Source organism: Wasmannia auropunctata, unplaced genomic scaffold (genome assembly GCF_000956235.1).
Source record: "Wasmannia auropunctata unplaced genomic scaffold, wasmannia.A_1.0 LD335828.1, whole genome shotgun sequence".
Classification (NCBI taxonomy): domain Eukaryota; kingdom Metazoa; phylum Arthropoda; class Insecta; order Hymenoptera; family Formicidae; genus Wasmannia; species Wasmannia auropunctata.
In genome coordinates this window covers 3,667,338-3,695,123 of record NW_012027062.1, presented here as the reverse complement: position 1 = coordinate 3,695,123, position 27,786 = coordinate 3,667,338, and the positions used below count along the sequence as shown (strand labels likewise).

The window sequence follows — 27,786 nt, the reverse complement described above, 5'->3', positions numbered from 1 at the left end:
GGCTTGGCATCTCGGGGTGCGTGCACACGACGCGCGTGCACATCCTGGAAGCTCATACGTAGTTACGCGGTTAACGGACGTTGGATTCGACAGAATTACAGACAATAGATATACATCCAAAAAATGCTATGTTAGACTACGGCTACACTGATATCGTTTAGTGTGAACATCATTCGGACTGGACCTCCATTTATACCTTTGCGGTCGTCTCGTCTATGTTATCCGTATTATTATTATTATTTTTTTTTATCTTGGCTCAAGCACACCTATTAGGTACAAACCGTGATAACCGGAGTCTGATTATGCGGAGTAGGAAAGACATTCTCGTGCTTGAGTGAGATATTAAAACTGCGTGTAGCATTAGATAGATAATTAATTATAAGATACGGTAGCTGTCGCTCGTGGAAGGTGTATAACCCCTTCAGGTTGCTCACTGCAATCATATTTTTAACATCAGTGAGAAATCGTGTAAAACTATTTTTCACAATTAATTTCAATCAAAATTAATTTTTTTTGCATGCTTTTTCAATAAAAAAAAATGCAGATTAATGAAACACATAAATTTAATATATAATGCAAGAAAAATTCATGATTTTTGTTCACTTTCATAATTCAATAGAACTGCAGCGAGAAAACAAGAGGCTTAATTATCTTAAACAGAATCAGTGAATCGGTCCCTCAGACCATAAGAAATTATGATCCATTAAGATTTAAAAAATAACTAATAATATCAAAATACGGAGGGTAACTAAATATATCTAACAGTATTTCAGATAAAATCAAACTTATCAAGATACTCATCACTTGATTCTTGCTTATAAGAAAATCTTTTGAGACATGAAAACTAAAGAATCTACTGTGTGAATTAAAAGCGCTTAAATTTACAAAGTAATCTGAGCAACCGACACAGCTTCTTGATTTCTTAAAACTACAATAGAAACTAACATGATTTCTCATTATATTATACATAAATATATACAAACACATTTTCTCTTATGTCAACAATAATTCTCATAATTGTTCATACTAATATCGTACAAATATATAGTATATATATATACACACGCGCGCACACACACAGACATGCACATATACAAATATGTATGTGCATAACATGTATAATGTGTGTATATATGTATATACATATACACACATATTTTGTGCATGCGTGCGTGTTTATGGTGTGTGCGCGCGCACTTGTGTGTGCATGTGTGTAATTTCATATACCAATTTAAAGTATATTAATTTGTAATATTAGAATACTCTTCAACATGTCGAAAGTAACATATTTGTGCTTTAAATATAGAATCACATACCAGTCCATTGCACCTTATGCTTACTACGAGAAACACTATTGTATATAAATATTATCATATCAGATACTCGAATTAAATTTTTTTCTTTTTTACTTTGCGCGTTATACGTGCGGGTTTCGAGAGAAAGAATTTAAAAAATCTTTTGAGGACTATACAAGTAATTATGTCTGTTTAAAATATAAACAGGCACTTTTTAAAATTGAGAGCCATAATAGAGGAAATATGATCGAGACCGTGTAATTCAACGCCGCTGTTAATATGTATTTCGTTACATTAGTATTCACACGATATTACTTTAGGTCCACATTTGTTACGCTTGGATAATTTTTTTGTAAAGTCCTCAGAAATTTACGAAACATTTCGTAACGGCAACGTAAAATTATAAATTTGTATTTGCACGCAGCTCTCTAATAACGCTTTGTTTAAATCTTTGCAACGTTAATTTTCAAGAAAAGTTTTTTCAAACATAAACGTCATTAATCGTATTATCTATCGAAATAGTTTTTTTTTTATAGGACGATCTAGACTTTTTTTATTAGGATATCTTTGTGATGCATTCCACATATGATACATTATTATAACCGCGATTTCTCTAAGTAGTATGGCAAACACCACTCGAAAAATTCTTTAGCACGCTATATTGTTTTGGCACTATGTATCCTCTATCCTTTGTCTTTTGTGATCTTCCTTCACTGCGGATTCCTCCATAATTCTTTTTTGAGTATTCTCTTTTTCCCTGCTACATTTACCCGCACTCCTATCTCCGTGAATATTTGTACTAGAATCCGTCTCAATATTATGTTCAACAAAACAGTGTACCTGTAACTCATTTACAGTACGCATAGATACGGGGCAAACTTGGCACTTGTACGATTGTAAACTGTCCTCCGCTCGTGGATCTTCCGTTGAAATGCCCGCCGAAATCGATCTTAACGGCTGCTCTTTAACGGCGTAATCACGTCTCTGTTGATTGAACTGAGGGCCGCGGAGATGAACGTCGTTAATGGCTTTCGGTTTCTCGGGAATGATCGACATGTGATATGGTCGGGGGATGTCCGCGTCCGTTGTCGCTTTCACGTATTGCGCGTGAAGTGCGTGCTGCGGTATAGGCTCGCCCTCGTCCGACGAAGTCTCGCTACCGCTAACGACCGGTCCGGGCAGAGTTTCCGAGTCCCATTGCGCGATCTTCGCCGGATCCTTCTCGCCTAATCTTTGAGCCAATATCTGTCGAAAATGACAAATGAAAAATTTCATTTTATCGCGACGTTTCCTTTATCGGATTTAAAAATTGCGCGCAATTATGATTTGTAAGTACAATTTTACAATTTTATAACTTTACGAAATTATGATTTGTAGGTACCAACCTGCAGACTATTAAGACTATTATCACAGTCCGTAGTATCGATATCATTCAAGTTGACGCCAGACCTTTCCATTTCCGCATACGTTCCAAACGGCAGTTTGCCCAAGCATTCTAACTTCATGATATGCATCTTGCTGCGAAGATGCTTGGCCAAATGTCCATGTATTCTAAACGCTACCTTACAATCCGTACACTTGAAAGGCCTGGGATTGCTGGTAGTCGCCGCACCAAACGTAGAAGTCATACTGACCTAATAATACAATAATTAATTCGTACACTCGTGCTGAAAAATGTAACGTTGCTCGGTAGAAAAGTAAAGTTGATTCGACGCTTACCTTATTGTGGTGGGAAACGGATCTTTCGTGTTTCGTCAAGTGACCTTTAGTCCGGAAGGAAACTGCACAATTTTCGCATTTGTATGGCCGCTCAAAATAATGAATGTTGAGATGCAACCGTAACTGACTAGGCTTACTGAACACCTTATTGCAAATCCCACATACACTCCTGCCATCCTCCGTGACACTGCAATCATAATATTCCATTTGTTTTACAACTAAAATTTTGATAATTTTAATAAATAAAATTTAGATCCTTTATATACATATTAAAATACCTTAATATGTATATATATATAATAATATATATATATATAATAATGCAATATCAAATAATACTATTATTATATGCATGTTTTACAACTAAAATTATTTTGATAATTTTAATAAATAAAATTTAGATCCTTTATATACATATTAAAATATCTTAATATGTATATATATATATATAATAATGCAATATCAAATAATACTATTATTATATGCATCATGTGTCAACGAATAACACATATCGAAAAGATAATTAAAAATATTGTGGCGATTATATAGCCACAACGCTCGCGTCAGACACATATTAAATATTTTCGACACATTTATTTTAGACGAAAACACTTACACGTCAATCACACGAAGTACATATATTGTATACGAATTACTCATGGCGCCCATGGATCGGCTAGCAAAATAACATCAATATTTTTTTTGTCTTCACATAAACTTTTTATAAGTCAAGATCATAAATAAACTTCCTCTCGCTTCTGCATCTATTGCTGCATCTATACTAATATTTTTGTTGGTATGAATAACTGAGCAAGAATTAGTTAACATAATTAGCCAATAGTTAATAAATAATAGGCAGTTTCAATTCAAATTAAAAATGTTCTTCTGAAGAAAATATCATAAAATAAAATGAAAAACAAAGATCTAAAATAAGAGGCAGCCGGATCCAAGGAGCGCTGAGTCGGTGACATTGACGGATATAATACACATGTGTAATTAAAGCGACGCGATTAAAATACGACTTTCATAAGTACGCGAGTCTAAACATTTTTTTTCTACTGATTACTTGCAATCTCTCAAAATATTTTTCCTTACCTCACATAGTTAGGCGCGGGTCCACTTGACGGTTGTAAAAATTCCGCTTGCGGTTTCGCATTTCCTGTGTTTGGTGACGGCGATTGAAAATCTGGCCCACCGACGACTATCTTTCCAGCGTGTTTCATGCTATCTAATGTATTCTGTTTAGCTATGTCCACAGGGTGTTTCGTATCGTAATAGAGGATTCGTACTTTCTGCGGTGACGTGCTTCTCGCATCTATGTTTTGAGACTTGGGCGGCTCGTGTATAGGCTGCAACATTTCATAGTTGGCACGTGGATCTTGCGCATGCGCTCTGTATTCCGCAAGAGCTCTCATGTCACGGCTCGGCGGTCTATTATCCAGATTTGTTTGCCGGATTTCCATGTTTGTCGAGGGCATAAGCTCCTGAATGACTTGCATGTCATGAGCGAACGACGGCTTGTACTCGCGGCTAGGTGGTCTCATCTCTTGGCCGCGTATCTTGTACTCCTGTTGACTCGGTAGCCTTAACTCTTGACTCTGCGCTCTGTACTCTTGACCGGGTGTTCTGATCTCTCTACTGGGCGGTCTTAGGTCGAAATTCCGCGGACTATGATTCTGCATTCGAACATCATTAGTCGCGGTTCTCATCTCGTGATTCACAGATCTCATTTCCTGACCGACGGGATGACATTCCCTAGGTCTTTCTATTTCACTCACCATCTTCATCGCGTTGAACATGGAACTTCTGTCAATGTCGTTGTTCATGTGTTGCATCAACGGCGGTCGGTTATTGACGTCTATATTCAAAGATTTCGGTGAATGGCAATCAATACTGGACGTGCTGCGAACAGGTACAATAGAACAGTTCGGTCTCTCGATCGAACTATTGTTCCTGGTCATGGATAGACCATACTCGATACTTGGTCTTGTGCTAGCGGGACCGTTAGTTAGACCAAGCTCAAAATTTTCACGATCAGAAACCATACGATTAGTCTGCTCTTTATTCTTGTGAATAGCCTCATAATCGAACGTTCGTCTCTCTATCGTCATGTTGTTCTGATATATCTTCTCTCTGATTTCCATCTTAATGTCATCACTGGTATGCTTCGTCATGTGTTTAACTCTAGACTCCATAACGATATGCTGCATCTTGCTGGGATCGGTATACGTTACCGTCGGAATACCGTTAGAATCTATATACCTAGACCTGTTCTGGTCTTGATGACGCGGATAAATATCTTTTTCCTGTAACTGCTTATTGTCCTTGCTATTTCCCACGCGATACTGTTGTTTAATTTTGCTGTCCATCACATGTCTCTCCGTGAGGTAGGCCTGCAACATGTGGCCCTCCGCATCCGGTTTCCATTCTCTACCCTGTATAGGCAGCCGTTCCATCGTCTGGACTATCGTCTGCAATAGGACCGGCTCCGAAACGGGTGTCAGAATGTCCGCGGGTCTAGCCCTTTGCGGGACCGGCGAGGGCAGCACCTGAGTAGTCTGCTTCGTCGTGAGATCCATGGGCTGCGACAGCTGATGACGTGACTCCGTGACATCAGTGATTTCTTCGATCTCGAAGTCAGAATCATCTTTCTTCGACGACTGAATAACGCTAATTCTCGTTTCTTCTGTCGTACTTCGATTCGATGGGAAATAGTAACGATGCGATAATTCATTTTGAATCAGAGTTGTTTCTTGTGCGGTGACGCTTTGGCTGATGGTCGATGTAGTCGCAGTGGTAGACGCGATGCTCACCGAGGAAGTCGTCGGTAAAGTTAGGTTATATGGATACGTTGTGGGTCTACCAGACGGTAACAAGCCCGGCAAGCTGTTCGACATGTTACGTTGCGAAAGACTGAGTAAACTTTGTGCTGCTTCTTGCTCCTCGCTACCCGACTCTTCGCTTTCATCTCCGTCACTTTCATCCTCCTCCTCTGAGGAATCCTCCGGGTTACCGCCACCAGCGGTTAATCGCGCGATAGCCTCCTTGTCGATGTTTTCATCGCAGACGGTTGTAGGGACTGGCACTACGCCCAATTCCACGCACTTCTTGTAGTGAGCCTTGGACTTCATGTGTTTCGTGAGATTACCCTTTGTTTTGAAACTGTCGCAAAAACAATTATAATTTTATATAGATAAATTATTAAGATTAGTCCGTAAATTAAGAAATTAGAAATACAATACTTTCTTGCTGTGCTATGTGAGAGAATCACAACTTACCTAAAGGTACAATGCTTGCAAGTATATGGCCTAACATCCGTGTGCGTTCTGATATGTTTCTTCAGCATAGATGGTTTTTTACAACGAATACCGCATTCTTCGCAGACGTAGCGTCCTCGACCTTACATAATACACAAAATAATTAAAGATTTATTTCTACAATATTAAGATTACAATTCTAAAAATCTTATTAATAAAAATTGAAATTATAAATTATATTAATAGAAAATAGTACCTATAACTATATCACATGAAGATTTTAGAATAAGATTATTAAGAAAATTTTTAGACTGCATAAATGTTGTTTTATTTTGAAAAATGCAATACTGAATATATTAATTAAACATTTCTCACCTCTTCCGCGCACATAAGTGTAATCTTCGTTACTCTCAAAACCTCCATCAAATATCTTTACTCTCTTCGTTTTTTCGTGCATGTCACTCTCCAATCCGCTGTCCGGACTGGTGGGAGTGATTGGTCTTTGCGAGGAGTGTGTTAGAATATCCTCTTGTTTCTTCCACGCGGTCGTGTAATTGAGAGGTCTGTGCCGAGAGTCATAATGCGCCATGTCCACGTCTGGTGGTGCCTCCTTACATATCTTCCAATTGGAATACATCGACAGACCATGCTGCTGCGTAACATACATTGGCTGCGGTCGATTCAGGGTACAATAAAACACCCTGGTGGAACACTTGAGTCCCAGATATGTGTAAGCATGCCCATTTAGATATAGCTGTCCGTACGATTTCTTGGGTCGCGGAGTCTCCGGACTGATGAGAGGAAGTGTGTTCGCCGTAGGCGTGATTCCGTGATGCTTCTTCGGCGTAAACGTGCCGGGTTTCAACGGCAGAGACGTGGGTCTCAAGAACTTATTAGTATTAGTTGTTTCTTTAACGACGTCGCCGCTCTTCGGCGATTTGGCCTCGGGTTGCTTGTCCTTAACAATTAATTCTACGGAAGTTTTCGTTGGCACTTCTGTCTTGGAAGAATCTAAGTTCACAAGTATCACCGATGACGCGTTGTCGGCCTTCATTTTAGCGCCGTTGAATGCGCCGTATCCGTCCGCGACCTTGATCCATCCACGTGCATCCGAAGAGACACTACTTTTTAATCGACCGTTCTCGTGAGCAGGTAGATCGTACTTAGAGATTGTAGTGTGGATATCGACCGGAGTTGCTCTGCCAGCATCCACTTCACTGACGCCCCAATTCGATCTCTTCCTGCTTTCCGAAGTAGTCTTGGGCGAGTACCTCATCTTGCTGTAGGAATTCGAAGAAATCGTAGGATCCACGCCGTTTGGATAACTAAAAGCCTTGTCCAACTTCGGACTCTTATCATACGTAAAATCCTTTCTCTCTCGCGGGCTCTCCATACCCTTGTACTTTACGGCCGTATTATTTTTGATATGACGATCGAGCTCCGCTTTGCCGGTCTCTCCGCCGATGAGAGTTGACGGCATTCTCGTGCGATACTTGTCTGTCGAGGTCTCGACCTTGACGCTAGGAACTTTGGGACTGGTCAAGCCGCTCTTCAGACTGTCGCCGTTAGGTGTCTTGAAGCTAATCTTCATCGACTCCTTCGCCGGACTAGCCAAATCCAGAGGCTGATCTAGCATGGAAGGAACATGTCCAGATAACGGACTGGGCATGCCAGGCACCGTGCTGGGCTGTACCTTCACCGGACTAGCCAGATCCAAGGGCTGAGATATCATGTGTAGACCCGGTAGGCCCGGTATCACTTTGTAACCAGCTTCGCCGGCCGTTATACTCGGAGATATGTCTATGGTCGGCGTACCGGTAAGAGTATGTGGTCCGGGCATACCGGGTACATAAGGTATCACCTTTCCACCATGGAGGATACTCGTGATACCAGCTTGCGGCAGAGTTAACGGATTGTAGGCAGTGATACTCGTCAGCGGGTTGAGGTGTGACTCTAAGTAGTCATAGCAGGACATAGTAGGCGCTATATTCGGAGTTGATATGTTCGGTATGATGGGCGCCAATATCTTCGGTGCGTTGGGCAAAGATATGGAGGAATTGGATGTGCTGGCCGTTGTGCCTGGCGGTTTATGCATCATGGTACCACCAGAATGAAGTCCCGATTTCACCACTATAGATGCCGTCTCCGAGTTCATGCACTTACTATTTACTATGTGCTCGTTCGTGGGCGAATTCGTCTGTCGTGGCTCGATTCTCATCGTTTTCGTCACCTCGCCCGTATTGTCGAGGATCCTCACCTCACCGCCGAACATCTGCAACGAGTTTGGACGCGGATACTTGCTTAGCTCCTCCAGCGATCTCAAACTGGTCGGCACAGATTCTGTTCTTTGCTTCTTGGCAGGTGGAGCGTATGCGTCAACCAGTCTAGTATTACCCAGTAGAGGACCCGGAGAGGGTAACGGTTGCAAGGTACTGTAATAATCGGCAGATTTCACATCGAAATCAGAATCTCGTTTCTCTAAGTCCGTATGATAATCTGCTCCTTTTCGACAACTGTCAATACCTTTACAGTAGTACATTTGATGAGCCTCTAAGTTGTCTATGTTGTTATAAGGGATGTTGCAAGTGGGACAGACGAAATTTTCCACGACAGTCTCCGGTACCGGGCCGTTCATAGAATCGCGAGATTTCAAGAGGAGATCTTTGATGATCGAGCTTTCCGGAAGCTCACTGTCTTTCGCTTCCTGAGTACAACTATCGCTATAGCAACGCTTTCTGTTGTTCAAGGTCTCCTCCGCGGAAGACAAGTTCAACGGCTGCTGTTCGAATGACTGCTTTGTCTCGACTAGACTCTGTTGGCGATGCATTAGTTTGTGCAGACATGGATCCACTGCGTCGACGATCGCCTGATTGTCTGTGATGATCTTGTCGATGTGCTCCTGTAGCTGTTCCGCGTTCGGTTTAACAGAGTTGGAAGTGGAGATGGTTGTGGAGGAAGACAAGGAGGAACTGTTAGAAGAACTGGGTGATAAGGAAGACGTTTCGGTGTCACTGTTCACGCACTGCAGGGCCGTTCGGGCTTGAAACTTTGGCTTGTAAATCTTGCCGGTTTTCACGGTCTTTACTACAGTAGTGGGTACCGTCGTCGTTGCCGTCGTGGTTGGCGTTGAAGTTGGCGGCGGCGGTGGTGTACCAGTGCCGTTACTGGCGCTATCCGACAAACTTATGTCGGAATCTTCGGACACCTGCAGGAAATCGTAATAAAATGCGTGTCGTATAACAATTAAACTTCGAAACTTATAGCATTGAACTGCCTAATTGATAAATTAAATTGCTATTTATTAAACGAAAAAAATAGCAAACACCTTATTAAAGATTAAACTTTAGATCTGTAATTCTAAATCTTAATCGATAATTGTATTATTTAATTTTTCTTTGTAATATTATAAGATTTTATCTTTCTCAAAATAGCTAAATAATTTACATTTTATTAATTCAATTTTAATAGACTACCTTTTCTCCTTTCTCCATCTTGTGCGCATGAGAGCGCGACCTGCAGTGCTTGTACAGATTCGATTTGGTCTTGAAGGAGATTCCGCAGGGCACGCATGGATACGGCCGTTCGTTCGTGTGCGCCCTGATGTGCTTTTGAAGGACACTCGGCTTGGTCCATGTCATCGGGCAGTAGGGGCATGCATAACCGCTCTTCCGGGACTCGGCGGTAGGCTCGACTCCCCCTGCCGGCTCCGGGGAAGGTTCGAGTTTGTTGCCAAGTTCCTTCGACGACTCCTTGCCATCCCTGTCATCATCTTTTCGCTTGGATGTCTCGTCAGAGTCGACGTTGTTTGCCGTGCCCTCCTTCTCGACGACTTTCGGCGCAACTTCAGTCGTCGCCATCTTCTTGAACTTCTTGTGCAGGTACTTTGGCTCGCCATCATTGTTGTTGTTGTTGTTATTGTTGTTGTTATTGTTATTGGTCAGCTGTGGGTCTGTCATCGCCACAGTATGGGTCTCTGCAAACAGCGCAGCACCAGATACTTTTAATCACTGCCGACTGCCGGAGTTGGAAGAAAAGGTGCGGAGTGAAAAAGAGAAGGCTAGATCATGCGCGGCGTGGAACGGGTGGGCTCTCAGGTGACTCAGATGCGAGAACGGATGTCGTACACGATGTTCCATGTCGAGGGAGGGAGGTGATTCATGAAGGATTCTCAATACTCTGCGCGAATCGTAGAGACTATTCTGTGAAGCAGACGCGCGTGGCGCCGATTAATCCGTTTTTAATCATCGATTATCTCTATCGTGATAGGATACCGTGATATTGAGAAATAACAAGTGTGAAAAGCCCCCGAAGTAATTGGCACCGAATAAATTTTTGATTACGTGACGCAAAGTGTTCTTACATAACGACACTAATGACGCGTCGAATTGACAATGACGGCGGATTCGTTCGAGTGACATGCGCGCGACGACGATACATAAGGAAAATGCTCGAGGTCGCGCCAAGCGAAGTATCACGATGACGCTGATTGGAAAATTCTAGTCCACCGTGTCAATTGCCTTATGACGTTTCCGTAAATACATATACAGGCGTTAATGCACTCTCGGTGAGATAAGAAAATACTGAGTCGCTTGGTATGCACTCTATTATGTTCCGTCGATTACGTAGAACCATCGATTACGTGACGCACAAAAGTGAATTGATTTGTTACGAATAATTGCGTCGAATCACGATCGAGATATCACATTACGCAACATTACGTTAAAGTTACATTAAAAAATTGCTGTCTCGATTTTTAAACGTTGCCTATCATATCAATATCTCATTACCATAATCTGTAATTGCATAAAATCATATATCGTGTATATGTGTGTATGTTACACTTTATATATATATATATATATATATATATATATATATATGTATGTATAAGTAAAAGAAAAAACAGATTTTTATACAAATAATGTATGTGCATGCTACGTGGTTTTGACTAGAAAAACATATTTATTCAGCATTTTTAATCTCTTAATTTTCAATTAATTTTAATTTTCTCGAAAATCCAGCATTATCAATACTTAATAAAGCAAAAATATAGCACACATTATATTGGATATATTTATATCCGATGGCGCGGTGGTACATTCTATTTCCATACATCATGCTCTAGGTGACAGCGTATTTAGTTTCGTATTAATTAATTTCATCAATATCTTTCATAAGCTCAAGATAAAAATATAACATTTTTACTCCAATCATACATATATTGGAAAGCGATGTAAAAATACAACAAATACAATTTATACATATAATTTTTATTATGTATCTTGCACAAGGAAACTGGCAGATATTTCGCAGCACACTTTCGCGATCGGGAAAATACTTGGCCGTGAATAATCGCTAATAATAATCTGTCAATAGATATTTTTCTCCGCAGCGGAGAAATAGCCGAGCCGTAGCTAAAATGATACGGGAAAAATACCGGCGATTCTTATCACATAAGAATTTCGTAAATAATTCAATTAGGAAATTCGATTACGCATCTTGCGGTACGGCAATTCTATTAATATAGATTCCGCTCTAATGGATGGCAAGAACACGCTTTTAAATATGCATTATTTTAGAAAATCCCTTGTAAGATTATGTTGGTTCTTTTAGCACATAGCATGTACATATCACAAAATATAGTTTCAATTTCCCGCTAGATAACCATAGAATTTAATATATAATAGTTATATAAAGCATTGACAAATCGTTGCATTTTATAAATAGTGCTTTTTTTAATTCTGGTAAAATTCTACATATTTCCGATATATAAATTAAATTTAATATCGTTAAATTAATTAAACGATATTAATATATTAATGTCATTTAATAAAATATCGTAACGTTTTAAACGGAAATTGATTCAAACGCAATTATCCGCGTGTTCAATATTCAAGGCGCGACAGGTCGTCCCCGCGGAATTATACAGCAATGCGACGTTGCGAAAGCGGAAGTTGAGGACGGGTTCAACAGTTCAGATTCGTTTACGTGAACGAGCGAGACTTCTCTGCGCCTGCATTTTCATGTATAAGCGACCGAAGTCTTCCGTGTTTGCCCACCGGCGCCACTGCTCGACGGCGAATTATTTAGCGTGGAATTATTTAGAATCGTAATCTCTCAGCATATTTGCCTCTTCTTCTCGATGCAATATTATGCACTCGATTGACGTATATAGATCAATAGAATCTTCAAGCTGTCACATTCGGTCAACTTTTTTCGTCACACTTTGAATTCGATACAGTCGTTCATCCGATATGATCAGCATGTATCGCAACTGCATCAAGATATTTTGAAATTAATTCGTATTTATTCTATAAAATATTCAAGTTAGTATATAATAGTATAATTATACACAATTACTAAAATCACTTTGCCTGATATCCACTCAAGTTACAAGACATTAAACATTACTGAAGATTCAGAACTTCAGAATTTTTTAAAATAATTTTTAAAATTGATACATATACAATATACATTTTAATTTTTGAAAAATTTTCTACAACATATCGTCATTAATATAACGTATAAATTATTCAAAGCGGATATATATCTCTCTTCTCTCTCCCCCGCGTATGTTTTAAATTTTTGATTGAGTTCACCGTCGAGTAATGAACATTTGCAAAAGTCGCAATTCTCAGTAAAAACGTAACTGTCATCGTCCTCAAGAATACAATCGTTGATTATAAGAAATTCAATTTTATTGTACGTTTTAGTCGGTATTAGCATTTTTTAAAGCAACAAGTTTCGTGATCAATAAATGCAACCCATACTGATCGATATTATTAAAATAAAAATATTCAACAATAGCCGTTCAAACAATTTCACAAAAGATTTAATATATTTTGGTTTTCAAAAAAATTTATCACATTTTAATACATGACGACCCGTTTCTATTTAAGGAACGGATTATTTTCTATAAGAAAAAAAAAACAAGTTTCACTCCTTTTGCATAACCACTAGTTTTTGCATATTGATTGACAATTGACATCAGTTCGTAGAAGCTTAAGATCTCTATGAATAATTCTACATTCTCTGCGTTTTTTCATTTACATAGTTGCTCTCATCGTATCCCTCATGGTATCCCGTTGAAGAATGCGCGTCGCCAACCGGGCGTCCACGTCGTTCTTGCGTATATTTTTATAACTAGCAGAAATCGCCGGCCTTTTCTTGGACGCCACTTTCGCGGCACCGTTCGCCGAAGTACCCGGTAATTTTGGACCGCGCTATTTATATGCGCAAATAAAGTAGAGGGAGAGGCGAGAGAGAGAGAGAGAGAGAGAGAGAGAGGGAGGGAGGGGGAGCAGAGAAGGACAAAAAAAGAAGCACGAGGAGCTGGCAGAACGCGAGCCAATCTCCGTTCGCCAACGGAGGCATTTCTCGCGGAGAATCACCGCCGCATCCAAACGATGAGGCTTACATCGACGGTCCATTTGGCAGCGGCGATTTCCTCCACGCGACGAAGGAACACCAGGAAATCACCATGAAAGTTTTGACTCTCATAAAAGGCGCCGAAAGTATGGCGCGATATAATTTAAGCGACGTCGCAAGTTTGTAAAATAAGCGGAGTTTTAGCGGGAGTGCAGTTCAGAAATCGCGCATCTTCAACCTCGCGTTTTTATACCCATCTCAAAATATAGATTTTAGATAAATATTAATTTAATACAATCCTACCTTTGTATCATGTTTTACCGTAATATCGACGTCTTACATTATTCAGTCTAAATCACTCGTCCGATCGGCGAGAACGAGAACGGTCGAACATGAATCACGTTAATTGCAAGATAAATCGCGTTAATTACAACTACAAAGTTTACAGCGCACGCGAGCATAATAAGTCGAGAACCGCGGATACAAAAACACTCCTTTGTGAGCGGACACATCGTGGGAGGATATGCGTCACACGAATATACGCGAGATACGTGGATTTCATCAGGATTTCTACTCTGGCAGAGATGAATGAAATGACGATGGCCGCGCTCTTTGCCCCGTCAAAGCCATTCTTATTCGCTCAATCCTATGTTCTACAAACGCGCGGTATTAAATGCAGGACCGTTTTACGTATTAGGGGGCCAAGTTTGTGCACGAGGAAACTGAATCATCGTCGGTGATACTTTCGCGCAATCGCAAATTTACATAAGGCAACTATGTGTCGCAGTAGCACGTACACAATACTATTTGATTGTTTACTGTATAAAGAGAAAGCTAGATATCTTTATAACAGTATTGTGCACACATAATGACGATATCTGTACCATATCATGTCAGTATTCAAACAGTAGATTTTGACCATCTTACAAATAGTTATGTTATAATTTGCAAATTGCGAAAGATTAAAGGGTAGAAAATTTTTCTTGAATTGAATACGTAATATAATACTAACAAGATTATCGATCAACGTTGATGCTATTATTCCTTCGTGTTTTAATTGTATGGTGTGTTACGAAACGGTGCTGATAACATCGGTGAATTGAGAAGAGATAAACAGTGAAGGGGGGATATCATCGGGGGTGTACTGCCCGGAGTTTCAGATTATTCAATTAACGGCCTCTCAAATATTTGCCTGAAATTACAGCTTGTTATTGAAGTTATTCGGGCATTATCCACGCGCGTATACTCACGTAAGCTGCCGCGTAACGAATATGCTTCGCAAACGCGTATGGCACCGCAATAAATACGGTGAGCTCTCGCATATACTCGCAAAGTCCGCAGAGCGACGAAAATGGGTCACGATACGTTTTGTTTGCATTTCGAGCAAACGCAGATGCAGATTTTGGTCGACTGTACCACTCGGTAGTATAAAATACCGCCGCAGTTATTTCTCTGCGAATAACGCGCTCCAATTCCGTGGACACGATTAATTCCGTGAGAAACTGAAGCGAAATAACATTTAAGTATCCCCTTTTGACTTGATCATTTTTATATAGATATAAAGAAAGAAGTACCGCGTTAAAATAATTACTTCCTAATTCCGCGTTAAAATAATTACTTCCTTATTTGTTTCGGAAAACAATAAATATGTATCAGATAAACCTGCAGTACATAAAAAAATATAAGAATTTATTCGTTTATAGCTTTCTCAAAATCCTAATTAATACAATTGTAAAATTTTAATTTATTTCGATATAATATATAAAAGAGTAAAAATTGACGTGACCTTATCTTACCACTGACATTTGCTATTTTTCATCTAGAATTACATTCAATTGACAAGTACTACGAAATATCTCGAGGACAATCGTAACACGATTTTACGCGACACTCATTTTTGTCTCCAATAAATCCGTTTTTTCATTTTGTTACGAAATTTCACGCATCTCGCGAAAGATCGTCAATCATCGCCGATAAAGTTCCGAAAATAAAATTCGTCGAAATAAAAGAATTAGCTTAAAATAAAAATTGCCTCTACCATTTTATTTTAGGTCGATCGTCGCCGCGTCACGAGAAGACGTGAGATTTTCGGCGTACCATTGTGCGCGTAAAGTTAGCTGCGGATCCTCGGTATAAAGTTTTATTTTCGGACTTTCGGTCGCCGAGTTTAGCGATCTCACGCCCACGTCGTCGTTTTCTCCAATCCGAATAAAACCCCGATATAGTATAAGCTACGCGAGCCTCTGAGGCTACTTTATTGATGTATTGGTGTTATTATTGTTTGCCCTCTATCTTGATAGCTCGCTCCCTGACCTCGGTCCCCTCTCTCGATGATGCATCAGCGGGCGTACGCGCGCGAAGATAACTCTCGTTGTATCCCATCATGTTTGGTCAAAAGCGAGACGCAAACATAAGGCGGAATCTATACGGTTCACGACGAACGATCGTATAAATCGAAAGATGAAACATGAGTTTCTCAGTTTTTCTCATCCTAAAATTACAGAGATTGATAGGCAAGTTTTTATAAGCATCTTTTTCGGCCACAAAAATCTGTATAAAATTATATTATATTCAAAATTATATAACAAGTTCAATAGGAAAAAATATAGTGAATTTCAACATCATTAAAAATTTTTTTTCCATTAAATTATTGAACAGAAAACGTATAAACACAATTTTTTAATTCTATACATGTATTAAGTGAATATGGTAAAAGAGCTAGTTGTAGATACTGTTTCGTATATTGGCTTAATTCTGAGTGAGAGTTCGAAGAGGCGAAGCGTAAACTCGTACAAACGACCAATTGCAACCTATGAATAGTTCGTTCAGTCTGCCATACGTCGCACAACGTACATCATGCTACCGCACGCTATATGGACCTGACAATTCGTTAATCGTTTTATGCCGGACGCGTCAGACACGTTAAACGCTCGTTTAACTGACCGCGGCTTAATCCCGTCATGCCTCAATTTTCGCACTTATTTACGTCTGATTCTCAATTAGTTGCTTTATCGTTTGAAATATTCAGAATTTTATCTTGGTTTTAGCTTTCGTCTCGATGTATTGCAAAAAAAAAACTTAATAAATCGGATGTCGTCAACGAATCCTGACAACTTTGACCGCTACGTTTAAAACTTGCGATTGGTCTGTTGAAACTCTTGATAATAATTTTCGCAAATTTGTCTCAAATTTGAGCTTTTAAGTTAGACTTTAATAATTGTTTTTTTTTATTTTGTCTGTTTTATTATCGATTTTTAAGGGATTGAAATCGCGCCAAGACGTGACTTATGCATAGCACGTGACTTATCAATCGTGCATAGTGCGTAGTTAAACAGGAAAACTCGTGACCGCGAGTTGTCGATTAATTATCGCGCGAAACATAAGAAAGCCCGTGTAGCTCGTTCTTATCTGGCTCAATTGATAAACGGAAAATCAGGCTTGAATGGCATTGCACCATTCTCGTGCGTTATTATACAACAACGACGTCGGGCCTCTCCGCACCTGTACAACACGAAGTCAGCGAATGCTCGGAATTCCGTCGTACGTGAATCAGTGGTTTCGGGGAGTGTTATCGAATGCGGCGGATTGCGGAAACCGGCTGCGCGCGGTTTTCGCGACTTTCGCCGGCGAAGAGATCGTCGATCGTCCGCTCGGCCGTCTTCCTCGCATCGAGGAAGCGAGATAATTTTGGCGATGCCGCAGGCTTTTAAATATTTAATGTGACGTGAGTGGCGAGGGAATCCTCTTCAACACATGTAAGAGGAACGAACGCGCCGAAATCTCGAACGTATACCTTGTTGATTCTGACAATGAGTCAGACCCCGGGTCAGTTCCCCGCTCGTTCATTAATTCCGTTTAAGCTCACGATAGCTTCTCTTCGATTCTTTGCTGCTGGTATGCTGGGGGTGAAGTTTAATTTAACTGATGCGATAATCGATAACGGAATGTTGCTTTTTCGTAGCGTCGACAGTGTTGTTTCGACGTATCCATTCTCGCGGCAGCGTTAGTAATTTTAACTGTTTGTTAATAGTATTTTAACGTACGCGAACAGCATATTTATTGCCACATTTATCGTGGATATAACGCCAGATTGTGCGTGTGCCAGATATACGAATACGTCGTCCAATTAACGTCCGCTCAATGCAGTATTTTGCGTAAATCAAATCAGTGATGCGCAGCATTTCTCTTACGTAAACTAGCTCGAAGCCAATCTATTTTTTCTCATATTCAGTGTACAGATATTTTTATATTTTTTAACTATTTATGTAATCACGTACTTGTAAATGACGATGATTCAAAAAGTTTCAATAATTTGTAAAACTTTAATAATACGCATTGCTATTCTGTTTTCAATGTAATTAAATCGTCTCGATTCCACCGTAAAGCCGTAAAGCGTTGGAATCATCATCGAATTAATCGATTGTTATTACGCGTTACGACGTTCCTACGGAAATTAGATCGCATCAGAAGTATGTCGCTACGGAAGCGAGGTTGGGAAACACTGGTGTATCGTGTAGCGGGTCTGTGCGGCGGCCAAGCGCGCGTCGTTGCACCGGATGAACTCTCCGATCGTGGTGGTGGCCGCTGCCGTCGTCGCCGCCGCTGCCTCTCCTTCGTCTGACTTGTATGTATACTCGCCGACCGTGTACACGCGGCGGTCGCTCGAGGTCGTACGGTGCTGCCGCCAGCGAGGAAGCGGGAGATTCCCGCGATGTGCAAGTGAGTCACGCGCGCAACCCGAGCCGCTGCCGCCACCGCCGTCGCCCGTCGCCGTCGCCGTCGCCGCCTCGCCGCGCGCGTCTGACGAAGAAGCGGCATTCCCTGCCTCTCCCTTCCCGTTGCCCATCAGCCGCCTGCTTGCGTCTGACGGAGCAACTCTCCCCTACCGTCGGCCTTCGCACGGCCACCACTGACGCACACACGCGAACGGTCTCGCTCGCTCGCTCGCTCACTCGCGCGCGCGCTCGGGGATTCCGCTCGACACTCTGCGCGCGCGCTACCGTACTCCGCGCGATAGTCCCCCACCGCGCGCCGGCCAAGAGACTCGACACGAATCCACGCTACTCCGCTCGCTCGCTGCCGGTGAACGGGTGATTGGGTCACGCACCCCGCCGTGCGTCTACGTGCCCTAGGACGTTCACGGCCGCCTATCCACGGAATCCCTCCGTCCTCCCCCTCCCCCCACTCAGTGCTTCCCAAAGAAAGGAGACTGTGTTCGAGACTGAACTGATGATACGAACGAATGTTTGTCTTCACAGGTACACACACATTTCCTTTCTCTACAATTTTTTTAATTCTTCGATCTCTTATCGGAATTTTATTTTATACTCTTCAATATCAAAAGTACAACGTTCGTGTAATCTTAATTTCTGTGGAATATCATTAAGCTTTCATTCAACTGTGCATTTTGCATGCGAAGAGAAAACGAATCAGAGAGGGAAAGAGAGCGATCGAGATTTTAATCTCGCCCTCTTCATTCTCTGTCATTACATCATCTAACCTGCGCGCGTTATCTTGATCGTCACAATTTCATGTAGTTGATAAGAATCTGATAATTCAACACTAGAGAGAATGGCGTAAAATAGATATACATGCTCGCAGTACTCTAGATTTTAATTGAAAACGGCTCGACGATTGAGTCATTCGAGTATCGCTATATGTTAGTCGTATAAACAATATGACTTCATATTTACCTTCCGATTCGTTTAATTAGATTCTATCACTGACGAGTGCGCCGTTATCGCCAATGGCTGCTTTCGCGTGTGTGCTTATGACGCACGGCGTGAATCTAATAGCGAGTTCTTCGTATTTAAACGCCTCCTCATTACAAATACTACGACGCACCTTCTATATGAATTGCAAATTCACCGAAGATCATCAATCGACAATCTCGTGGGAGAAACGGACATTTAACGCATACCGCGAACGTTTTCTGAAAATTAGGACGCGTATTTACCGAGCAAATAACGTAATTCTTCCGGTTTCGATGCGAATGACTCTGCTACACGCCACGTTTCTTGCGGCTTCCTTTCCGCGAAAACAAACGCGTGCGAGAAACGGTTATTAATGCTAGTTGAAAGAATAGCGCGATAAGCTTCGCCACAATTAATCGTTGTAGCCTCAATTGCTGATCTTCGCGTCACGATCGATGTGGAACGCGATATGTTATAACTGTATCTTTCCGATTCGATGTCCGCCGTCAATTTACCGTATATACGTCAAAGTACTCGGAATTTTCGTTTAGCTTGAAATTGATGATAGTTAATTTCAATCTCGCCCACTAGCGAGATTAAATATGAATTAATACACAGTAATTCGCTGTCATTAAAAAAATGATTTCAAGGCTAAATTTTCCAACAAAAATAAATCTATTTCTTTTCGTAAAAATTTTCTGAAAAGTCATTCTTCGTCGTCCGTTGTCATCATTTACAAAGTAGCGTGTATGTGCAGGTAACGAAATTATTACACTATTCGTATCGTTCGACGAAGGAGTCAAATTTGAGAGATCACATGATGACGGTTAAGAAACTTGAGGATACGTCTGGTGAGAATGAGCGAGTGTCGTACAATCCTTTTAAGCTTATTACAAGACCGTAACGGGTTTATAGTATCGCCGAGCGAGCGTAATGAAGTTCGGGGGATTTACGATGGGGGTGCACGAACGCAGTTAAAGTAAATTTAGATAGTCGAGTAAAGTAAATTCCATTGTATCACGCGCGATCGCCGTCTTTTGCGAGATATTTTAACCCGCGGATGTTTGCGCCACGAAACACGAGTTTTCCATTTGATCTCGTAATTCCATTTTGGGAAAACCAATATCGCTGATCAATTACACACTCGAAAAATCATATAGCTTGATTTAAGCAAAGAATCTGGTGTCTGCATGTCTAGAAATACGCGTCTATATATTTCTACTCTCTTATCGGAAATAAAATTCATAAATCATTAAGACGATTAAATAAATTATCGATAAAGAAAATTTATACGTAATGCATTTACGCACATTTTTCATCATTTTACATGACGTCTTTGTATTTTATGAAACTGCCACGTTAATCGCATTGCAGTTCTCTCTTAAGTGCAAGAAGCTATGCAAATGAATTGATGAGAAAAAGCGATTCCACGAATGGTGTTAATCGCCAACGGCGATCTCTTCCGCATAATGTATGATGGATAATCGCGACGGATTGAATTCCTTCGGCAGATTTACGCGTAGCGCGAGAATTCCACGAGCAATCAGTGGAGATTCCCGTCGCGCGGCTGACGAATGATCCATGACGTCTTCATATTCGTATATATATATATAAAAAAAGGGCATTTCAATAAACTGGGAGAATTTCTCTTACATTCGTGTTACTATATTCTGTACAAAGTATCTAAAAGGAGGGTATCGTAGCGCGAGCTGATAACAGAGAAGTTATCGTGGTCTTATCTACGCAATCGATACTCTTGTAATTAAAACTTTTATGATCGTAATCGTGTTCACGTTGCACGTTATGTGTGACAGTTGCTACTATATTCGTAACTGTTCTACATTTATAAGCAAGGGAAATGAGGCAAAAAGAAGATATGAAAATTTTAAATTCTTCGATCGCTTTCGTTGTAATGCATTTTAAGTTGACTGCTTCTGCAATTACGCGACTTCTTCATTAATAGACGCTCTCTCTATCTTTCTCTCTCTTCGAAATTTTAATAGCACTCATTTGGAAATTAATATTTACCATAGCGTCACATTTGTCGAATATTTCGAAGAGATTATAACAGAGAGGGTACATGTTTACAAAATATAAATCCTCAGTCTACATTTCTTTAACTTGTTTCACGGACTTGTACTATCATCTTCGCGTGCTATTGTTTACACACACAACAACAGCGGCCAAGTTCATTCGCGTGTTTATGCTTGTTTCAAAGAAATGTGAAGCATTATAGCGCGACTCTCATCCTCGAGTCTCATTCTGTTCCGTTTTCATCATAGAAGTACTCTTCGCGGACAAGAAACGTTTCCTCTCGGAAAGAAACCTTCTCGAAATTAAGACATTGTCTCTCAGATGAACAACCTTTCTCCGACTTAGATATTTATTTTAAGCGCTGATCGTTCTAACGCGAGTCGCACTATTTGCCCAACCAAAGCGCGAATGATTCGAGAATGGATTTTGCATAGCATTCGAATTACTGTTCTCCGATCGAAATATCCGCGTAGTGGAGCCATACGCGCGCGCTGTTAGTCTGAATCTCGGGCTTGCAACTACCCGGGTCCGGGGAGTCCCTTCCACGAATAGACGACAAATCGAGAGAAATTCCAACGATCCCACTCGTAGTCCGGCTGATTCCGGCTTTATACGGCTTGGCCGTAGGTCGCTGCCGCTTCGTCGTCGTCGTCGTCGTGTCGCCGTCGCCATAGGCATAGAGAGAGAGAAAGAGAGACGCGCGTCTTATACTCGCGGAGCTCGTTCGCTCTCCGTGTCTTCTTGGCGTAGCATGAAAATAGCCCAGCGTACTTGGAATATCGCGTGGCCTACGCGCTAAGCATGCTAAAACGGCGTCATCCAACGCCGCTCAACCAACGGACGTTGCGTGCGTGAGTGCGTGCGGAGCGATTAGTCGAAGAAGCATGCCCATCGATGCTTGCTTATTAGAAAGCAAGCAACGCTTGCGTATTAAACTTTTTTTTTTATACTTTAGCATCACACAATATTCAGATACTCGCCCGGAGAGTAATCAATCAAATATCAATTTTTTAAAAGAATTTAAAAATATTTTTGTCATGTTTTTCTAAGCCATTAATAAATAAATTAGCGATGAGTAAGAATAAAATATGGTTTAAACAATTTGATGTGAATAATATATTTTTCTTTATAAACGAAGAAATCCATTTGTAATAATCGAATTACATTTTTTATAGTATAATACGTAAGTGAATAATAACTTTGGTTTTAATTTTGAATTTGTGTTTTTATATAATTCTCTGCTACGCATTTAAATGAATTGAGCTAATATTTAATGGGAAAAATCCCCACAAAGAAGGATTATTCGGAGCAGAAAGAGACGAGAAGAAGCGGAGAAAAAGAGAGGGAGAAGCTTATTATCTGCCACTGTGCAGTTCAAAAATTCTCCCGCCATCCACTCGCTCAGCAACTTTGTCATGCCTATCTCTCTTGAAGTTCACATGTACTTGTTTGACCAGAGGTGGCCGACCAGCAATACTGGAGAAATACCGGCCAGCGGTTAATTATAACTTGCGGATTATTTACGGCTTTAATTTACGTGCTGATTCTTCGCAATCTAACGGGTGTTTCGAGGTTATTTCTTTTCGATGAGACTTTCGTCACCAATTTTGTTTAAAAAAAAAACCACTGAAAGTCTATGGGAGAATATAATGAATGTAGGAAATTGTAATGATTTCTATTTCTCTTCGTCAATCTATCTATAATGCTATTATTATTATAGGTTTTGCATATGTAGAAATCTTATTTTGTTTTGTACAGATAGGGAATATTATCTCTCACGTGTCCATTTAGCAAGTTAAAAATAAAGCGCGGCAAATATAAAGACCAGCTAAGACTGCGTTGTACTTTCAAGGATAGAAACATTAGTCAGCGGTGATAATGTTAAACGATTGCTGTCATTATCTGCGCGTATCTCCTTCTCTTTTTATTGGAAAACTACAGCGTGACAAAAATGCCTTTCGAGTAAAGACACTGTAGGACGATGTACGCGTATGTACACGTATCGCACACGAGTATCGCACGCACGATTGAAGGCCGAAATTACTATCGTTACGCGATGCTCGCACGCGGTCCGGTTTGTAAAAAGAAGAGGAGGGGAGTGGGGGAGGGGCGAAAGCGAATAGAGGAGCCAGCAATGCTGACACGGAGGACTTGACGTAACGACCGTAGCATCCCTCGTAAATTTTTACAACGCGATCGTAACACCGTTCACAATGTACGAAACTGGTCAAAAAAGAATCCAATCTTCTCTCTATTTCCTTCTCTCTCGTTCACTCTCTTTCTTTCTGCTTTGTCTCACTCGTGATCACTCAACTTTCCGAGTATCACGAAAACACGTCGATGTATCGAGGCGGTGAGACCGCAGCAGCGAAGGAAGGGAGCGATCGAAAAAGGAGAACGAAGTAGTGAATGCCGAGAGGCAGAAAGACAGGGGAGAGGGAGAGAGAGATAGTGGAATGACGAACCAGGAGAGGAGGATCGGAGAGCACGACCACAATGAACGAGAGAACAGGAGAGAGATAGGATAAAGGAGGGGAAGAGAAAGAGAGAGAGAGAGGGGAGAGAGAAAGACAGAGGCACTGTTGTCGCATCATATCTCGCGAGTATACGGGGTCAGAGGAAAAGAGGGACAACAAACATGCCGCGCGCGGAGAGTGACGGTGGGACGAGGGAGCTCCGAGGGGACTGGTAGTGAGGGGGGAAGAGGAGGACGAAGCGGGGAGGGAAACTACGGGGAGACTCATGGTTCACCTGTCGTCATGGCAACGCCGCTTCGCCGCTCACTTGTTACTCCATCGGCATAGCTCGGCCCTCGGCGGCGGTCCTCTCGCAGCCTCCGCAGGAATACGAACGCGAGTCACGATCCATCGCGTGGGACAGAGAGCGAGCCGACGCCTCCTTTCCGATGGGCGAGCGCTCGCTTGCTGGAAGCGCCGATCTCTCTGCCTCGCCGAAGATCGACGGATCCTCTCTCTCTCTTTTTTTTTCCCCAACGACACCGGCGAAAAAAAAGAGAAGAATCGCGCGCGTGAGACACGGTCACCCTCTCTCGCGTTCCACCACTACAATACGCACTATAAGAATTATCACAGAAGAAACACGCACTTCACGCGAGATATTTATATACGTGTTGTGTGTATGTGTATTCTCTCGTCGTCCTCTCCCGTTGTTTCCTCTTTCACCCACGGAGAAACGTAGAATTCGAACGTATCACAGAAACGCGGAGGTGGGGAAAAAGTGAGCACAACATCCACCCGTCTCTTCTCCGATTCGTTTTACTCCGTCCTCCCGCCGCGTACTTAAGCCGAAGTCACTCTTCTATTTTAAGCTCCGCACTTGCCTCGTCCGTCGTATCCTCTATCTCTTTCTCTCTCTCTCTCTCTCCCTCCTGCCGGCACCGCGAGCCAGTCATACGTACGCATGCACGCACGCATGCACGCACTGAACGATATTCACACACACATACGCACGCACACAGTACCCGCGCGATCTCGCGCTATATACGGTGTACACGCGCGATTTCTCGCTTCTCGTTATCCACTTACTACGAGCGCGTCAATCTGTTTGCTATGCAAATCCCGTCTGACCGGCGCTGACGGCGATAACGACAACGGTGCGATAGCACCGAATCGGCAGCTCCGAGCCGACGGATATGATATCTCTCGTTAACGCAATCGGCCGCGCGCGGTTAGTCATTGCCTGCCGACGAGCGACATACGTAGAAAAGTGTAATCGGCCACCCGCGCACCGCGGATTCCACGGGGGTATCCTTGCCCCCACCGCGAGGCACGGCACGGCACGACGACGACGACGACGACGACGACAACGACGACGGCGAAGAGCAAGACACCACACGGCCGAGCGTACACCAGCACTCCGCTACTACCGCGCGGTCACCACTACTATCATCACCGCTGCTACCATCGCCGGCGATCGCGGCACTGCCGGAGCGTCGCGTCGTGTCGCGTCGCGTCGTGTCGGGGACGCGTAAACGTACCGCGCGCGCGGCGAGAAACTCCGACCGCGAATTCCCCCGACGGCGGTCTCACTCGCACGGTGACGTCATTGGCGCCTAAACGCGTCGCCGCGAGCGGCAAGCGGGGACAACCCGCGCGTTCTCCTCTTTTTCCCTCCTTCTCTCTCTCTCGAGAGAGAGATCGGTAGCGGATTCTCCGGCCGATCTATCGACGCCGCGACCTCGTTTACTATACGCCAGAGATCGTGTACCAGTGTACGATCGACAGCGACCCGTTTGACGCTCGATTCCAAGCTTTCAGCCAACTGCACTTTCGCCTCGACTTGCGATTTACACGCTCGGTGTTATCCCAATGTCCCGGCTCGCTCCTGCCTCACGATGATCTACGATCGATCGGCGCACCTCTCGCCGTCCGCGTGGCCCGCTCTCTCGTACTCCGCCGCCGCGTGATAAACACGTCACACTGCTGCTCCATTCATCGATCGGCAGAGAGGAGGTGAATGCCGATCCGGTGTGGTCCGACGCTCCTCACCGATCTACCGCGCCGATCGGCACTTCCGCATGTTCTCCATCCGAGTGTAACCATTCGCGAGTCCCCCGGCTTCGCGATCGCTTCGATACTCGGAAGGTTTCTTCCCGCCAATAGTAGTCGAGCGCTTCGGGTTACACGCGTTTCCCTCGTGCAACGACCGGCGTTGAAGTCACGCTTTCCCGCTCTCGATCGCGCGATCGATCGGAATTCCCTCTTTTCTGAGCACCGCGCGAATCCTCCACTCTCGACGACGTCGCGCGCCCGTTATGGTGTCTCTCGTTCTCCAAAGATCACGCAGTCTTTCAACTCTTTTACTCGGCTCCGCAACACTTCCTACACGTTTCTCACTTCCTTTTCTCACACCTTCTCACACACGTCACTCGTTACTGTCGATCGCGCTCGATTGTCTGTGAATTCTCCCGGCGCTCGCGATTTCGGGAGTCAACTGCTCCCGTCAATCCCCTGCCACAAGTTGATATTTGCGCGCGAAAGTCGACTTTTCTTCGACGACGATCAACTCCGCGTCTCACCCTCCGTGATCCGTGCGGGTCGCCCCGTTTTCACCCTCGTTGTTGTCAACAAGTGATTTTCCCCGCGAACGCAAACGGTCGACACACTACGCACGATCCACGGTGTCGCGTTGCGGTGTCGCGCGCCGCACGACGCTACGCACCTCCTCACGGCGTTGTTATTGTTGCGTAACTGGCGGGTCCCGTGTAGCTGGCTGGCTCCGCAGCCGCCTGCCGCGCCGCGAGACAGAGTGTATGGAGTAGCGGCGGGCGGCGAGGAGAGAAGAGGAGTGGACGGAGAGCTGAGAGAGAGAGAGAGAAAGAGAAGTGAGTGAGTGAGTGAAGGAACGAGGAGAGTGGAAGCGGAGGGCGAGGTAGCCCCGTGGGTGAGCCAGTGGGCGAATACGCAACGAGAGAGAGAGCGTGCGAGCGGTGCGCCGTCTGGCGTGGTTGGCGACAGTCTACTGCCTTCCGAGAACCACGAGGCGATTCCGTGTATCGAACGCGCACCGAGGGCCGTCGACGTTGGTAGTAGGGGAGACGGGATCGGCGCGCGATCCTCGGGTAGGGAGTTAGCACCAGGGAGTACGAGGGACGAAGGGACGAGGCGAGTAAATATGAGAAAGCCCAAGCGACCCCGAGAGCAAAGGAAAGAGAGAGAGAGAGATATGAAGCGGGAGAAGAGAGTTCAGACACGAGGCTCTCCTCAGGGACGCAGATATGCTCCGCGCGCGTTCTCTCTTACGTGTATGAGCACCACGGAGAATCGGCGCGTTACACGTAGGGCTGCCATCTGTAAAATTATTAATCTAGGACTGTGAGCTCTAAAACCCCGGATTTTATAGCTTAAAACTCGGACTTTTTTTTAGTGTTAATATTAATTTTCTTATTGCAAATTTCAATTACTTAATACATCATATCAGACTATGGCTTGTTCACACTGGTTCACACTGTTCACAGACACAGGTGACAGGACGCATCAGTGCGTTTAGTGTTACGCATGGCATGGTGTAATAGCCAATCATTTTTTGCTCTTATGGAAAAGCCGGGAGGTAGGAGTTCAATTACGTCATTTACAACGACGTTTGCGCAGCTATTATTTAATAATACGAGTAATAAAAAAACCCGGACCGCTTCAAAAACCCGCCCGGACGCCCCCGGACGTCTTCAAAACTAGGACAAATCCGGGGAAATCCGGACGGATGGCAGCCCTAGTTACACGTCATATTGGAAGACGATAATGAGGGTTTTAACCGTGGCCTTGCCGTCGTCAACGGCGGAACCGCGTGCGAAATGGAAAATTTACCGCGAAATCACGACTGACGTGAATGCCGAGATCCTGGCTTATGTCCGATTTGTTTTTGTTTGTGGTTTTTTTTTCTATTTTTGCTGCCACAATCGAT

General features: G+C 43.0%; 2 protein-coding genes across 2 annotated transcripts in view; one reads left to right on the top strand and one right to left on the bottom strand.

The window, feature by feature from the left end:
- Positions 1-27,786, top strand: part of LOC105456015 — a 112,000-nt gene that overhangs the window by 656 nt on the left and 83,558 nt on the right. The window lies entirely within an intron of this gene.
- Positions 1,185-26,607, bottom strand: LOC105456012. The gene is made up of 8 exons (XM_011699778.1): positions 24,118-26,607; positions 9,745-10,244; positions 6,647-9,476; positions 6,293-6,413; positions 4,110-6,176; positions 3,015-3,201; positions 2,681-2,929; positions 1,185-2,540 (listed from the first exon to the last, which is right to left on the bottom strand). Exons 1-8 carry the CDS (start codon positions 24,125-24,127, stop codon positions 1,968-1,970), a joined length of 6,537 nt encoding a protein of 2,178 aa, XP_011698080.1. The 5' UTR covers positions 24,128-26,607; the 3' UTR covers positions 1,185-1,967.

Excerpts from the sequence above, each read along its gene's own strand:
- LOC105456012 (XM_011699778.1), bottom strand. Across the intron at positions 3,202-4,109 it reads CCCGCGCCTAACTATGTGAG|TGTCACGGAGGATGGCAGGA; the intron begins GTAAGGAAAAAT and ends TTATGATTGCAG. Across the intron at positions 2,541-2,680 it reads ATAGTCTTAATAGTCTGCAG|ATATTGGCTCAAAGATTAGG; the intron begins GTTGGTACCTAC and ends CATTTTCGACAG.